Raw genomic sequence first — 16,598 nt, 5'->3', positions numbered from 1 at the left:
TGTGTGTGTGTGTGTGTGTGTGTGTGTGTGTGTGTGTGTGTGTGTGCATATATTGTGGGTGGGGTCACCTGTAGTGCGACATGAAACCAAGGTCCTAGTTGAGGCTGTCCTCATGGGTACCAAACTTGGCTATCAGCCTCAATTTGTATTTGCAGATACATTTTATTTTGTTCAAAAAGCACACAATTTATAGACCATCAGTCAACATGGTGTTTTATAAATTCCTACTTTAGAAATAAAAACCAGTCTGACTTCAAACTAAAACACAAACAGATTCTAAACAAGGTCTCACACCTATTGTCTGACCTAAATATCACCTCTTCTTTACGCTGATAAAACCTTTAGTTCCCTCAGTACCATGACTTGGAAGGAATTCAGGGATTTACATACACATATTAATCAATTAAAACCTTCTAAATGATTAAAGGTTTAACAGCATCTTAGGTTTATTTAGTACATCCTCATCAATGGTATGAACCTTTGATCTTTTACTTATAAATTCTGTGTCTGATACTACTGCTCTCAATAACATCTGAAGAAGGAGTGAGGCTCCAAAAGCTTGTGTTTTCAAATAAACCTTTTGGACTATAGCCTGGTGTTATGTGATTTCTGGCTTTCGGGAAGGAAACTACCATCCTTACCTGGTCTGGCCCATAATGTGACTCCAGACCCACAGCAATGTGGTTGACTCTTAACTGCCGTCTGGGCCACTAAGGATGGGCAATAAATGCTGCCCAGCCAGCGTCACCCTCATTCCGTCAATGAATAAAGAAAAAAGATGTGGACTATCACCTTCTCCATGACAACTGGGGCTAGCAATAAATGCTGGTCAAGCCAGCAACGTCTGCATCTGTGAATTAATTTACAGTCATAGAGACAGCATGGAGAAAGGTAAAAACCAAAAGAACTGCAGATGCTGTTAATCAGGAACAAAAACAAAGTTGCTGGAAAAGTTCAGCAGGTCTGGCAGCATCTGTGGAGGAGAAAACAGAGTTAACGTTTCGGGTCCGGTGACCCTTCCTCAGAACGGGAGAAAGGTATTCTGGCCCAACATTTCTGAGCTAACTATCAAACATCCATCTATTCTCATCCTATTTTCCCAGCCTTATGTGCTATGGCATCTCAAGTGCTTATCTAAATCTTTCTCAAATCTTTCTTGAAGGTTCCCACCTCTACCACCTTTCCAGGCAGTGAATTCCAGATATCCAATTCCTTCAAATTTCCTCTAAATCTCTTACTCCTTACCTTAAAATTATGCGTCTTCAATTTTCCCCTTAATAGAGGGGCCATTAATATCTCACTAGTCACCCTCCTCAGAACTCTGGACAGCTCAATCTGGTCCCTCCTCAGACAACCCTGTGTGCTCCAAGGAAAACCAGCCCAGCCTGTCTCGTATTTCTTCACAGCTGAATTGCTTCAGCCCAGGCAGCGTCCCAGTTTAATAAAATGGGGACAGTGCAGGATAATGGCACTGAGGTAAAAGATCACCCATGATTTAACTGCACAGCAAACTCGACAGGTTGACTGGTCTACCTGTGCTCCTATTTCTTAGGTTCTACATTCCAGTGGAGATGGAATCTGTGCAGGTACTAGCGGGGAAGCTGGAGTCAGTAAGTACATACAAGACAAGCTTTCGTTGGAACTATGGAAACTTATCTCAGGTTGATCAAATTTTCAACTTTCAAAACTCCCACACTCCAACATTGTTGTTCTTCTTCAGTAGAGAATATCTAACCAAAATCAGAACATGATGCACAGTTCTGCTTCCCTTCAGTAAGCTATTCAGGTAGGGAAGGAAAGACTGACTATAACAAAGCCAAAGGTCAGTGAACAGAAAGCAATGACAAACCATTAATACTTTAAAGAAAGCAACCATGGAAAATTCAATTAAAACTAAGAAAACAAAATTAAAATATGCCCATAATTCTATCTGGACAGAATGCAATTAAAATACCACAAAAGACCATAATCATAAAAACCATAAGAGTATTAGGCCATTCGGCCCATCAAATCTGCACCACTATTCAATTACGCCCGATACGTTTCTCAACCCCATTTTCCTGCCTTCTCCCTGTAACCTTTGATCCCCTTACCAATCAAGAACCTATCTTTGTCTTAAATACACTCATTGACTTGGCATTCACAACCTCCTGTGACAATGAGTTCCACAGATTAACCATCCTCTGGCTGAAGATATTCCTCCTTCTCTCAGTTCTAAAGGGTCTTCCCTTCACTCTGAGGTTGTGCCCCTGGATCCTAGTCTCTCCTACATCATCTCCATGGCCACTCTATCCAGGCCTCTCAGTATCCTCTCAGTTTAAATCGGATCCCCCCCCGCCCCATCCTTCTAAGTTCCATCGAGTGCAGACTGTCCTCAATCACCCCTCAAACGACAAGCCCTTCATCCCTGGGATCATTCTGATAAACCTTCTCTGGACACCTTTCTATGCCAGCACATCATTCCTTAGATACTGCTCGTAATACTCCAAATGCGGTCTGACCAGAGCCTTAAACAGCCTCAGCAGTGCATCTCTGCTCTTGTATCCTAGCCCTCTTGAAATTAATGCTAACATTGCACTTGCCTTCCGAACTGCCAAATGAACTTGCATGCTAACCTTAATAGAGTCCTGAACTAGGACTCCAAAGTTCCTTTGTGCTTCAGATTTCCAAAGCCTTTCCCAGTTTAGAAAATAGTCTATGCCTCTATTCTTCTTACCAAAATGCATAACCTCATTTTTCCCATATTACATTTTATCTGCCATTTCTTTTCCTGCTATTCTAGCCTGTCCAAATCCTTCTGCAGTCTCCCTGCTTCCTCAACACTACCTGTCCCTCTAACTGTCTTTGTGCCATCTACAAACTTAGCAACAATGCCCTCAGTTCTTCATCCAGATTATTAATGTATAACATGAATAGATGTGGATACTAAATAAAAATCGAAAGAACTGCGGACGCTGTAAATCAGGAACAAAAACAAAGCTGCTGGAAAAGCTCAGCAGGTCTGGCAGCATCTGTGAAGAAAAAAATCAGAGTTAATGTTTTGGGTTCAGTGATCCTACCTCAGAATGGACCCAAAATGTTAACTGTGATATTTTCTTTACAGATGCTGCCAGACCTGCTGAGCTTTTCCAGTAACTTTGTTTTTGTTCACCAATAAATGTGATCCCAACACTGACCCCTGTGGAACTCCAATAGGCAGCCATCCTGAAAAAGACTCTTTATTCTTACTCTCTGTCAGTCAGTCTATCTGTGCCAATATCTTGCCATTACACCATAGACCCTTATCTTGTTTGGTAGCCTCCTGCACAGTATCTTGTCAAAGGCCTTCTGGAAATCCAAATAGATCACATCCATTGGCTTTTCTTTGTATAACTTGTTCATTATCTCCTCAAAGAGTTCTGACATTTGTCAGGCATAATCTCCTCTTGACGAAGCCATGCTGACTCTGCCCTATTTTACCATGTACTTTCAAATACTCGCAAATCTCATCCTTAATAATACACTAAAATCTTACTGAGGTCCAAGGTCAGGCTAACTGGCCTGTAATTTCCTGTTTTCTGCCTCCCTCCCTTCTTAAACAGGGGTGTTACGATAGCCATTTTCCAGTCCTCTGGGAGACCTCCCGACTCCAGTGATTCCTGAAAGATCACCACCAATACCTCTACAATCTCCTCAGCTATCTCCTTCAGAACTCTGGGGTGTGGTCTATCTGGTCCGGGAGGTTTATCCGCCTTCAGACCTTTCAGCTTCCCCAGTACCTTCCCCTTAGTGATAGCCACTACACTCATCTCTGCCCCCTAACTTTCTTGAAGTTCTGGTATGCTACCGGTGTCTCCCACAGTGAAAACTGGTACAAAGTACTATTCAGTTCATCCGTCATTTCTTTGTTCCCCATTACTACATCTCCAGCCTTAATTTTTCAGTGGTCCAATGTCTACACTTGCTTTTCTGTTACATTTTTAGATATCTGAAAAAAAAACTCTTACAATCTTCTTTTAAATACCTGGCTAGCTTACTCTCATTTTTCCTCTTCTCGCCCTTTATTGATTTTTTGCTTATCCTCTGGTGAGGTTACAATTATGTTAAATTTAGACACATGTTTGTTTAAAAGCCCATTCACATCACTGTACTAACCTGTAGTTATGGAACCAATTGATCACTGTGTTTGTCTTACGATTGAGTTGAGAGGCCAGAGCCTCGATGGTCTGCTGCGAAGGGTATGGCTCTAATTGATAGGCTTTCTTCAGGGCCTCTTTCTCCTCAGGAGCAAGCACCACTCTGGGCTTTTTGACCTGGTAATGGTGGAATACTTGATGCTGAATGCCAGGACTAGCCGATTCTGACTGTGTGCTCGGAGAATCACTATCAGATCCACCATTTATTAATCCATATCTGCGCTTCAAATATGCTGAGGAAAAATAAACAGAAAACAATTAGGGCAGTTATTGTTCACCTGGAAGCTCAGGGTCCTTTTTTTTGGCAGACCGAATGTTGGTATTCTGCAAAGCAGTCACCCAGTTTCTGCTTTGTTTTCCCAATGTAGAGGAGGCCACATTGTAAAAATTGAATACAGTAGACTAGATTGAATGAAGTGCAAGTCAATCACTGCTTCACCTGGAAGGTGTATTTGGGCCCTTGGATACTGAGGAGGGAGGAAGTAAAGGCTCCGGTGTTACACCTTCTGAGATGGCGGGGGAAGGTGTCGAGGAGCTCTGCGGGAAGTATTGGAGTGGACCAGGGAGTCCCAGAGGGGCGGTCCTTGCGGAAGGCTGACAAGAACGGGGAGGGGAGGGGAATGTGTGTCTGGTGGTGGCATCCCACTGGAGGTGGTGGAAAAAGTGACTAATGATCCTCTGGATGTGGATGCTGGCAGGATGGTAAGTGAGGACCTACGCTGTTGTGGGAGGAAAGTGCAGGAGATGGGTCAGACATGGCTGAGGGCCCTGTCAACTATGGTGCCGGAGAATCCTCGGTTGAGGAAGAAGGCAGACATTTTGGAGGCCCCCTTGCAGAAGGTGGCCTCATCAGAACAGATGCAATGGAGACAGAGAAACTGGGAGAATGGAAGTAGGAACCACCCCATCTTCAGCATATATACCAATCTTTTCTCAGCTACAATCAGTTCTGATGTGGGGTCTCTGGACCCTAAATGTTAACTCTGATTTCTCTCCACAGACACTGCCAGACCTGTTGAGCTTTTCCAGCCACTTCTGATTTTGTTTCTAATTTCCAGCATCCGCAGTTCTTTGGTTTTTTTGTTTAGTGTTTAACCTCTAAATCACCTGCTCCTTACCTTAAAAATGTACCCCTTGGTTACTGACCCCTCTATTAAGGGGAACAGTTTCTCCCTATCTATGCCATCTATGCTCCTCACAACTTTGTACGCATCAATGTGATCACCCCTCAGCCTTCTGTGCTCTAAGGAAAACAAATCCAGCATATCTAGTCTGTCTTCATAATTGAAATGTTCCAGTCCAGGCAATGTCCTGGTGAATTTCCGCTGCTCCCAGTCTAAGTGCAAGTCAGGATGGTTAGTCACTTGAAGAGGAACATGCAGCCTTTGGTGTTCCTATGTAACTGCAGTCCTTGTTTTCTGTGGTAGAAAGCACGAGTTTGGAAAGTGCTGTGGAAGCAGTCTTGTGAGTTCCTGCAGTGCAAATCCTCTAATGGTTTATATTCCTGTCACTGCATACTGATGATGGAGAAAGTGAATGTTTAAGGTAACGGATGTGGTACCAATTGAGCAGGCTGCTTTGTCCTGGCTGGTGTCAAGTGTTGATTGTTGTAGGAGTTGCACTCATCCAGGCAAACGGAGAATATTCCATCACACTCCTGATTTGCTCCTTATAGACAGTGGTACTAATTTCAGGAGTCAGGAGGTGATTTACTCATTATAAAATGCCTCTGACCTTCTCACATATCCACAGCATATTGTGTGCTGGTTCATTAAAGTATCTGGTGAATGGTAATCCTCAAGGATGTCGGTGTTGCAGGATTCAGCAATGGTAATGTCACAGGATATTGAAGGAGATAGTCATTGCCTGGCATGAATGCTACCTGATATTTATCAGGCCAGGTTTAAATATTCTTCAGGTTTTGCTGCATAAAGACACAAATTTTTCATTAGCTGAGAAGTTGTGAATGGAACAGAACACTACAAATCAGTGAACATCCTTCCACTTGACTTTATGATGTATGGAAGGTCATTGACACAGCAGCTGAAGATGGTTGTGACTCGAACACTGCCCTGAGCACTTCCTGCAGTCAGGTCTTGTGGATGAGATGATTGACTGACAATGTCAAGCATCTCCCTTTCTGTTAGGTAAGGCTCCAGCCAATGGAGAGTTTATCCCATATTCTATAGCATCAAGGAATGCTAGCACTCGATCAGGTGTCGCTTTGATGTCAAGGGTAGCCACTCCCACCATACGTCTGGAATTTAGCTCTCTCATTAATATTTGGAAGATGTCTATAATAATGGTCTGGAGCTGACTGACAGTGCAGTAACCCGACCTAATCATCAGTGAATGAGTTACTGGGGAGTAAAGGCTTCTTGATATCAATACAGTGTGGAGCTGGAGGAACACAGTAGGTCTGGCAGCATCAGAGAAGCAGGATGTTTCGGTCCTGGACCCTTCCTCAGGACTATCACTATTGATGACACTTTTGATCACTTTGCTGATGATCAAGAATAGACTGATGGAGTGGTCATTGAGTGGACTGGATATGTCCTGCTTTTTTGTGGACACCACACTGTTGCGTAATTTTCCAAATTGTTGAGTGGGTGCCAGTGTTATAGCTATGCAGGCGTAACTCGGCTAAAAGAACAGCCCATTCTGGACACAAGTCTTCAGGGCTACACCCAGGATGTTGGCAGGCCCCACTGCCAAGCGTAAATCAATGCCCTCAGCCATTTCTTGTTATCACGTGTGACAGGAATAAGAGTGTTCAGGATTGGAGTAGAAAACTGTGGTAGAGTGTTGCCAGCTGGAATGGAGAAAGGGGTGAACAGTAGCAAAGATTATACAGAGGATAGGAGTACCAGGACATAAACCCGTTGCTTTTTTTTCAGCAACTCCTTATGTAGTTTGGGATTTGTGAATACTCGGGAGGGGTCTGTTGCATTTTATGCCTTGCTCCTCTGTTCTCTTTCGTTGCTCGCTATCACTCTCTATCTTGACCTCAAAATGTTTCTCTTCCTTTCTGCAACATTCCCTCGCTCACCATGTACTTCAAAACTGTTCTATTTGCACATTCATTCTCTTTCTCGCCCATCCCCTCCAGCTCCAAATCTTTATGCTCTTCCTGATTTGTCTCTTATCTTACTTCACATCAACTATTAGGACACACAAAATCAGTAAGAAGCCACCAGTGGATGAGGAAGTAGGCAAGTTCCAGACAGAATGGGAAGCGATGATCGAAGGGTCTGTGACGCTGAAGAATAACAGACATAAGTCATGGTGTGAGGAAGAGCAAGGGTCATGGGATGAGTGAAGACTGAGTGAGAAGACCGTGAAGGTTGGGGTGGTCTGGTCAGCTTTGGGGGTGGGGATGTGGAAGAGAAAGAAAACATGTTAATTTCAGTAACAAACTGACAGAAATGAGGTTGAATAGGTGTTACAATTACCACTTGATTTTGACAACTGGAGATTGGTATAAAAGGACCACAGGATTGGCAATTGAATCAGAGATGACATGAGAGGAAGGAGCAAATTGCTGCAGATGCTGGAATCTGTTCTGAAAACATCAAATGTTGAAAATCACAGCGGCAGCTTCCATGGAGAGAGAGCAAATTAACAGTTCAAGTCTAGGTGACTCTTCATCAGAGCCAACGTGAAGTCTGGAGGGGGAAGCATTTATGCTATTGTGTAGGGGTGGACTGTTGGGGGAGAAAGGATGTTGTTAGGGCAGATTAAGTGATCAGAATGGGAGAATGGCAGAACAATGATGTGTCTAAATACCAAACTGGAAAGAACAGAAGGTCCCACTGGAGTGGATGAAGGGGAGAGAGGACATGGTGACAGAGAATGCAACAAGTAAAGCTAAAGGAAAGTGAAAAATGAGACTGAGTTCATAATCTGAAGATGTTGAACTCAGTAGGACACACCATTGTTCTGCCATTCTCACATTCAGATCACTTAATCTGCACTATCAACACCCTTCCTCACCCAGCACTCCACCCCTCCACTATTGCAGAAATGCTGCCCCCTCCTCCACACTTCATATTAACTCTGATGAACAGTCATCTAAACTCGAAATGTTAGCTTACTGTCTCTTCACAGATGCTGCCTGACTTCCAGCATTTTTTTGTTTTCGTGACATGAGATGAACCTTTTTCGAAGCAGTGAAGAGTGTGGATCTGAAATGAAGTGGCCGAGTATGTGGTAAAGGGAGGTTCAGTCATGCTTTCAAAAAGGAATCAAAGAGTTGAAGAACTTCTTTTTCAGGTCAATGAGGAAAAGCCAGAGGAACACACAGAATAGTCCAAGTGGTCTCCATGATGTAACCATTTTGTGATTCTACTCCATCAAAGCATTAGCAGCTCAAGCATGCATACACTCAAAAACGTGGCTCACACTGAGCAGATTGAATGAAGTGTTACAATGGTGCTAAGGAGAAGGGTCTGTTGGGAATACACAGGAAGTCCAGGAGGCCACCTTTTCAGTAAAGTGTGTCGTCTGCTCTTTACAGGTCATGAAGCAAGTGGTTTTGAAACCAGTCAGGAATTACAAACCATTTTCTTTGTTTTCTAGCTAAAGATAGATCAATAAATAAGAAGGTCCCACCACTGACACTGTTCACACTTATCCCAGGATGTCGGTGAAATGAACAAAATGATGAGAGTGTGAGTTACCATAGTTGTACCAGATCACAGGGCTGCTCTTTCTTTAGAGAGAGAGACAAGAGTTAGGGGTTTAACTTTAGGGCCACCATGCCTCAGGTGAGGGGAGAGTTTGAGGAGAGTCCTTCATGGTAACCTCAACCAGTGGTGGGAATTGAACCCATATTGTTGGCATCACACTGCTTTGCAAACCAACTGTCCAGTCAACTGAGCTAAACTGACTCTCACAAAACAGTACTAACCATTTAGCATAACCATAGGAATTAAATACCTCTTAAAAGGTAACAAGTTTCGCTAATTGGAGCAGTACAATCCCCTGTACTTCTTGATGTAAGGACAAAGTGTCAGTCATAGCTTAGTTGAGAGCATTCCTGCCTCAGTTCACCCTCAGACTCAAGCGAGGAGCAAATTACTGCAGATGCTGGAATCTGTGCTGAAAACAAAAAAATGCTGGAGAGAAAGCAAGCGAATGTTTCAAGTCTAGATGACTCTTCATCGGAGTCAAGCAAGTAAATCCAGGCTGCCACTCCACTGCAGTACTGAGAGAGTGCCACACTGTCCAAGGTTCTGTCTGTCAGATGAAACATGAAGCTAAGATCCTATCTACTTGTGGAGATGGATGTAAAAGATGCCATGGTGCTATTTTGAAGAAGTGGAGTGAACCGACTATGTTTGGCCAATATTTATCTCTCAATCAAGACGCAAAAACAGATGATCTGGTCATCATCACACTGCTCTTTGTCTTATCTGATACTGTCTGGTGTGTTTCCTACAACACAACAAAGACTATAATTAAAACTTGCTTCTTTGGTTATGAAGCACAGTGGGAATCTGTTCCGAAGATGATTCATGTTGAACTCGAAGTGTTAACTCTGTTTGTCTCTCCACAGATGCTTTCGGACCTGCTGAGCTTCTCCAGCATTTGCTGCTTTTATTAAAACATATTAGAGGTGTTTGATGGTCATGAAGCGTGCCTATAAAAACATGAACTTTTCTTTCTTTCAAACTCCCCGTTATTCTTAGACTACAAGAAAGAAGTCCTTTTGAAATGATCAAAAATAACACTGAGAAATGATTAATTGTATGTGAATTACGATTAGCCTAAGTGTGAAAGCCAAGGCTACTTACTTAAAAGTGTGTGGCAGAGAGAACAGGTCTGAACAGAAACCACAGTTTCATATTATACAGACCAGCTTTGTTTATACAGGAATAAAACCCGCATGGGGACCGCAGACACCAGTGTCCTGAATCTGGCAACAGGACGCTGCTGTACTGTTTATACTTTCAATTGCTTGAAAATCACAATGTGTAAACTTGACCAACAGTTACACTTTAACTTCTCTGGAGAGTGTCTTGGGCTAATGTTTCTTGCTGCATCCTACAATGGTTTTATTGTACATTGCTTACAGCTGACAAAATACATATAATGGTTAACACCAGTACACCTACTACAAGTGTACCATAGTAATTTGAAATAATAACTTCATGAAATATAGGGGATAGGCTCTTTAGTATCCATCCTCTTAAGGTAAAGTTTATAAACTTTAATATAAACTAATAATATATCCAATTTTTGTTTGACTCGTTCACATCGTCATTATCTGCCAAATATCCAACAGTTAATCTATTCATGTGAAAAGCTTTGATAAAATATTTTGAGTTGAGAACTTTTGGTACGCTCACTAAACAGGTAGTCTTGACTTCAATCGCACATGTGCTTTAGATATCACAGACACAGGGATAAACTGTTTTAGCTAAATGTCAAAGTTGACAAGGAGTTGCAGAGTTGGGGGTAGGGTTGGCTACCATGTCTCCCTATGCAACTGCTTCCTGAATTTAGTCAGGGGCTGTATACGTTGTCTGTAGCAGACTTGTTTTAGCATCATCAACTAGTTATCATGGATTTGAAAACCTCTGAAGAAAAAGTTCAAGGCTTCTTACACAGACACAGACCTTTGATAAACATCAATGGGACTCATTGCTACTGCTGCAAGTATTATAGCTTCTGCATTATGAATTTCCTTGTAAATTTGTAAAGTCATTTCTTATGTTATGGACATTGTTTTCAGTTCTAAGGGCACCATATTTCCACTTGCTGGTGAGGGAGGTGGTGAGAAAGTGAAATAATGAGAAATATTGGGCTTGCAGGGAAACACACTCCTTTCTTGCTACGTCAGCAATTAAATTCTGAGAGAGAAGATCCGTGGGTGACATTCTTAACTTGTAAACAATTAAAGCTCTTAAATGGTCATTTAATGACCACATGAGGACCTCAACTTGCCACCTGCCCAGTGTGAAGAAAGGTTGCTAGTTTCCCCTCTAAGAGTCCCAATCTCGGGGTAACCTGAGGCATGAATGGGCAAGAAAGGAAGTGGCCTCTAAAGGCTGTACCCCTGGCCCTGTGAGAAGAAAACAAAACCTTACCTTCTCACAGTGTATCCCCTAAGGAATAGGCCTTGAGTGGCAGAATTTAGGACCCAGAATCTGTCTTCTTCTGATTGGCTGGCAACTTCTGGTGACCCAGGTCACCAATGTTGTGGCCTGTGATAGGGCAAGATATTTGTCCTCACTTGCCTGTCAGCTCTTAATGGGCCAAATGGTGGATCATATGGTGAGCTTTTCCACCAGTGAGAGGGTGGCATGTTACTCACCATCCAAAACACTTCAACAAAATGGGAAAAATGCCTTGGCTTTTTCTGGTTAGTGAGAGTTCAAGCCTGTTTGCAAACTGCTGACTGACTACATTTACTAGCCATTCGATTTTAATCTAATACATATTTTTTAAAATAATGGAATCTGATCTTAATTTAACATGAGTTGTGATGGACACAAATGATGTCCAAGATTTCTAAACAGACACAGAAATTGGCTTCACCGAAATATCTACACTTATTAAACATTACATTTGGTGTGTGAGTGAGCCTGTTTTATTGAAAACTGTTGAAAATTTCTACTAAGTATTTTCCAAGGTTAAGGTGTCAAACTCAGCCAGAAATTGCTGTTGTGTTATAGTGAGGACATGATCCTGAGACTGGGCTACTTGGCCACTGACATCATGTAAAACACCTTCAAAGTATATTGAAGATGAGGGAGGGAAGTAAGTGGGAAATGTAATTGCGAATTTTAAAGAAGCACCAGTCGTTTTGTTGACAGAAAAGCTTGCTGCTAATCACACAGATCTGCAAGACAGAGGGGGTAATTTTCAAATTACCAACAGAGCAGACAACAAGTGCAACGAATTGGACGTATGTTACTGAACCTATTCATTTCTTATCCATTAAAAATAGCTTCACGCTGCCATAATTTGCAATTTGGCCCTGAGGATTCAAACTTATTACATCTATTACATCTATGTGACAAAGGTAGCTGAATGACACACAAATGGGCGAATGTAACCCAATTAAACTGATACAGCATCTCTATGCGTTGAGAAAGAGTGACTATGAAAGCAGCAGAGCAAGTGGGAAGAGAGGGAGGGAGGAAAGAAAGAACGAGTAAGCAGAGGCAGAGGGGAGATGCGATGGTATTCTTGTTCAATTCTTAATAAAACTTTGAAGCCAGGAACGTACCATCTGTCCTTGGTTGGCAGTTGGAACAGCCAATTGCTAGATTCCTTATACCTGTGAGATGTAGCTCCTAAATGTTTGCACCCATGAGGCACAGAAAAACAAAGGACAGAACAGCATCTTTCCATTCTATTTTGAGCGAATTTACAAGAAACTGAAAAGAAAGTAAACACAGCTCTTGGAAGGAGGCCAATTTTTCCCTGCAACATCTCTCAAAGGCGCAGCCTTCCACCCGTGAGATCTCCTTTCTTTGAATCATGCTTCGACAAATAAAGAAAAGAGAAAGGACGATCCACAGAGAAGCCAAATGAATTAAAGGGAGACTCAGGGCAATGTGAAAGGAAAGTAAGAGAAGAGAGAAGTAACAAGAGAGCCAATAGGTATCATCAGGTAAGACAGCCGCAATGCACAATACCAATGGGAGGGCCAATGGGAGGAAGAAAAATACACCCTAAAATCCTGCCATTCAAATCACATGATGAGAGGACAATTTAGCACAAATCACTTTGTTTGATGAGAGAACTCTGATACCCGCCAAAAATACAACTTACTAAATATGGAATTCATCAGCTTAGACATCACTTAAACATATAAAATTGCTCAGCACACCATTAACTTGCTTGGAATTTCATTTTGAAATTTATTCACATGTTTTCCTTTACTAATATTCTCCCCTCTCTTTTCTCCATGAGATGCTGCCTCCTTTTTGCATGGTAAATGGTGCCAGTTATGATCAGGGATAGAGCCACTGGATAGCACTCAGGAATTAGAATTCTGGTTAGATCTCCTCTCTCAGACACAGACTTGCATTTATATAGCATCTTTCATGGTCCCCTTAAGTCTTAAAGGGCCTTCCAACAAATAAAATACTTCTGGAAATATTGTCACTGCTATATTGCATGAAAAATGGAAGCACCACAGAGCAATATGATAATGACCAGATACTTTGTCTTTTATTTACTATCACTCAAGGGTTAAGTATAACCAAGACACTGGGATAACCAGCACACCGAGATAGCTCTCCTGCTCCTTCCTTGAGATAATATCATGGCATCTTTCACATAAACCTGAGAGGGTAAATGGGGCCTCTCCCTAAATAGAGTCAATTCTAGTTTCTCTACAGCCCCCAGCAAACACAACACTAAGTAGGGTTAAAATTTTAGAGGAGTCGGTCTTTCTGCTATTACTAACTTTTCAATTTTACATTTCCTTTTAATGCATGCTATCCCACATTTTTTCGTTAAAGGGCTCATTGATTTGCATTTTATTCCAGGTGTGATCATATAAAGGATGCAATGCATTTTTATAAAATAAATTTTTAATTAGAAAACAAGTCTTAACTACAATTACACATGCTTAAATATACTGCATTAAATCAATGAAAAATCACAGTGATAAATAACAGCTACCAGAAAGAGTGAGAATCTCCAAGGATGGACTTCCGTCCTGGAGAAAATCAAGCTCAGAGCAAAAGAAAGGTGAGGAGTTTGATGGGGCTTTTGGAGCCTCTGTGGCTGGTGAAGGTGATCAGAAACATTGGTTTCCAACTCAATCCAGAACAGATCGCAAGGACATACTGGTGCTCACTACATAACCATTTATACGTGTGTTTCTCTGTAGAAAAATGAAACTGAAACAAAACCTATTCATTATCCTCTTTCACCTGTTAATAATTCAACATGTTGGTTACCTGCTAAAGGGCAGCCATAGATAGACTGAGGAGACGTCATGGAGTCTTCCCTAATTGATGATGAAATAAGGGAAGTGGATTGGTCTGACTTATGCATGTGTGATGTGGCAACATTGTACCCTTGCAGAAAAGGCTAGGAATGAGAATAGGAATGTGTTATCATTAGGGCACTTTGGAAAGTCCACATGAACCCAATTCATGAGAAATTGGCCGAAAGGTTACACAAATGGCAAAAGAGGACATCTGAATTGGTCCAATCATCTCCATGTTTCGGTTCCAAGCTGATTCTAAGTTGCAGTGTGCTTAAAAATAAAGAGAGTAAAAGCAGTCATGACATTTTAACTCACTCATTTGCATTCATTTGCTTTTAGAATTAGCTTACCTTTTTTCTCTATTTTCTTCATGTCTCTCAACTTCTCCACATTGAATGGATCACTTAACCACAGCTGCATACGGACAAATGGTTCCCTCCCCTTCAGGCTCAGCTTGTGCCAGGGTTTAGGCCGAGACAGTAAATCTGAGACAGAGCCTTGGGTCAGTCCTAAAATGCTCTCTCCAAAGAGTCTTTGACCTTTTGGAAACACACAGGACAGCTTTAAATAACATTTTTAAAGAGAATTAAAGGTCAATTAAATACTATATAATAACAGTTACTCATTACCATTCCCAAAAAGGCATAGTACATGTCGAAAATGAGCAGAATATACATTATCAAAAACTGATTCCCAATGACATTGTATCCTCCAACTTAGTGTGGACAATGTTTAGAGTAGGAACGAGAATCACATTGGATTATACACACAACCTTCAGTTTTTGGAGAGAAATGCTCTGAGGCCATAAGATCGTTTACAGGGCATTTTGTGCTGTTAGGGAGTTTCCCTGAACTGTCAGGTAGTTTTCTTTCTAGTTATTTCCTGTATGCATGTATATATTATTATACCTTTAAAACATTTTGTGACTAAAGGGATGACAGAATCTTCTATGTAGAATTAAAAATGCCTCAAAATGTATTATCTACTAGAGAAATCTGATATGAAACTACTCACTGCACTATTTTATAACATGAAGGGCAGCATTATCAACAAAATGGGACATGTTTAACAATTGCCCACAACATTACTAATGGTGAGTCAGAGGTTATGTTGTTACACGGATTGTGTGTGTTTACATGATGTGTACACACATAAGTGTTTCTCCACCAGTGGTAAGAGATCCTCTCTAAGAAACAGCAGAATTTCTTATTGGAAAATAAGTAAAACCGGTTTCCCTAATAGATGCAGGTCAACAAATAAACACCACACCCACATAAATAAAGCTCTGCATGCAACACTGAGGAGCTCTTTAATGCTCATCCAGTTATGGTATGGACCTTTTTAGCTAGCATCAAGAAATAGATAATATTAAGAAAAAGACAGAATTAATTTGCATTTTCCCTCTCAAACAGATATTCGTGGCATATTATTTAGTCTTATTAAGCAACTCTAATTTAATCATGCTTTAGCTCCGGTCTTCTTTTTAATACTTCCTTTCCAATACAACATTATCATAAATAAATGCAACTACTATAAGCATTTAGAATGCAGCATAAAACTCAAAGCTTAAACACTACTAGATTTCAAAATTAAACAGTTTAATTTTGAAAACATGTATAACATAAGCAACTCCTTGAATTATTTCATTAAACAGGCAAATCACCTCAGTAAAACTTGGACTTCATATTTTACCTTGTTTGAATAATTTATACTTTTGTCAATGTTCCTAAAAAAGGCTGCCTTTCCCGTCAATTCAGTCAGTTCTTTTCCAGCACTGTTCAGGAGTTCAGGAGGGGACTGAGGTTACAAACTGCAACTATTGACATGCTCTGCAATTGCCTAGACTTGCTGTCCAACATATATGTGCCTAGAAGCCATAGGTAACAGCCCTTCAAATAAAAGGTTAATTTCTACAGTTTTTGCCAATTCATTATTGCTATTTGCAACAGTAAACATTCTGTTTCATGGGGAACCTATTAAAAGGATCAAAAAAATATTTTAAGCATTTTGCACAATTTGATTTAATCATTTTGTTAATTGATAACTGCAGGCTAGGGACTTGGTTAGCTCAGGTTGGTGGTTTGTGATGCAGAGTCAGGCCAATGGCATGGGTTCAATTCCTGCACCAGCTGAGGCTACCATGAAGGCTCCATCTTCTCAACCTCACCCCTTGCCTGAAGTGTGGTGAATCTCAGGTTAAACCACCAGTCATCTCTTTCGAATGAGCCAGCATCTCTATGGTGCTCTGGGGCTATGGTAATTTTACGTTTTCTAGACTGACCATTATTCACTCATGGCTGTTTCAACTTCAGAATTGATCATTTTCAACCCTTACTGATTGGGCTTGTTCACTTGTTGTCTTCCCCAAGTCAAATGTGGGCCAAATGTAGGTGTAACAACAACACAAAGTGTGTATGTATAAAGGTGTGATGTCCATGCACAATATGAACAACTTGTTGTGGTACTC

The 16,598-nt window shown here is 41.3% G+C and overlaps 2 protein-coding genes across 2 annotated transcripts in view; one reads left to right on the top strand and one right to left on the bottom strand.

Moving 5' to 3' along the window:
• The window catches only part of cux2b (cut-like homeobox 2b), a 293,668-nt gene that overhangs the window by 7,089 nt on the left and 269,981 nt on the right, over window positions 1-16,598 (bottom strand). Inside the window, exons 19-20 of the mRNA XM_048611509.1 lie at window positions 14,481-14,669; window positions 4,135-4,408 (exon numbers count right to left, since the gene is read on the bottom strand). Of these exons, the coding sequence (XP_048467466.1) occupies window positions 4,135-4,408; window positions 14,481-14,669 (463 nt within the window). The remainder of the gene's footprint in view (window positions 1-4,134; window positions 4,409-14,480; window positions 14,670-16,598) is intronic.
• Window positions 1-16,598, top strand: part of LOC109937215 (sesquipedalian-1-like) — a 212,336-nt gene that overhangs the window by 50,922 nt on the left and 144,816 nt on the right. The gene's annotated exons all lie outside the window — the stretch shown is intronic.

The sequence above is a fragment of the Rhincodon typus genome, chromosome 24 (assembly GCF_021869965.1).
Source record: "Rhincodon typus isolate 14 chromosome 24, sRhiTyp1.1, whole genome shotgun sequence".
In the NCBI taxonomy this organism is placed as follows: Eukaryota; Metazoa; Chordata; class Chondrichthyes; order Orectolobiformes; family Rhincodontidae; genus Rhincodon; species Rhincodon typus.
Note: the sequence above shows the minus strand (reverse complement) of the source record. Positions and strands in the feature narration are given on the sequence as shown.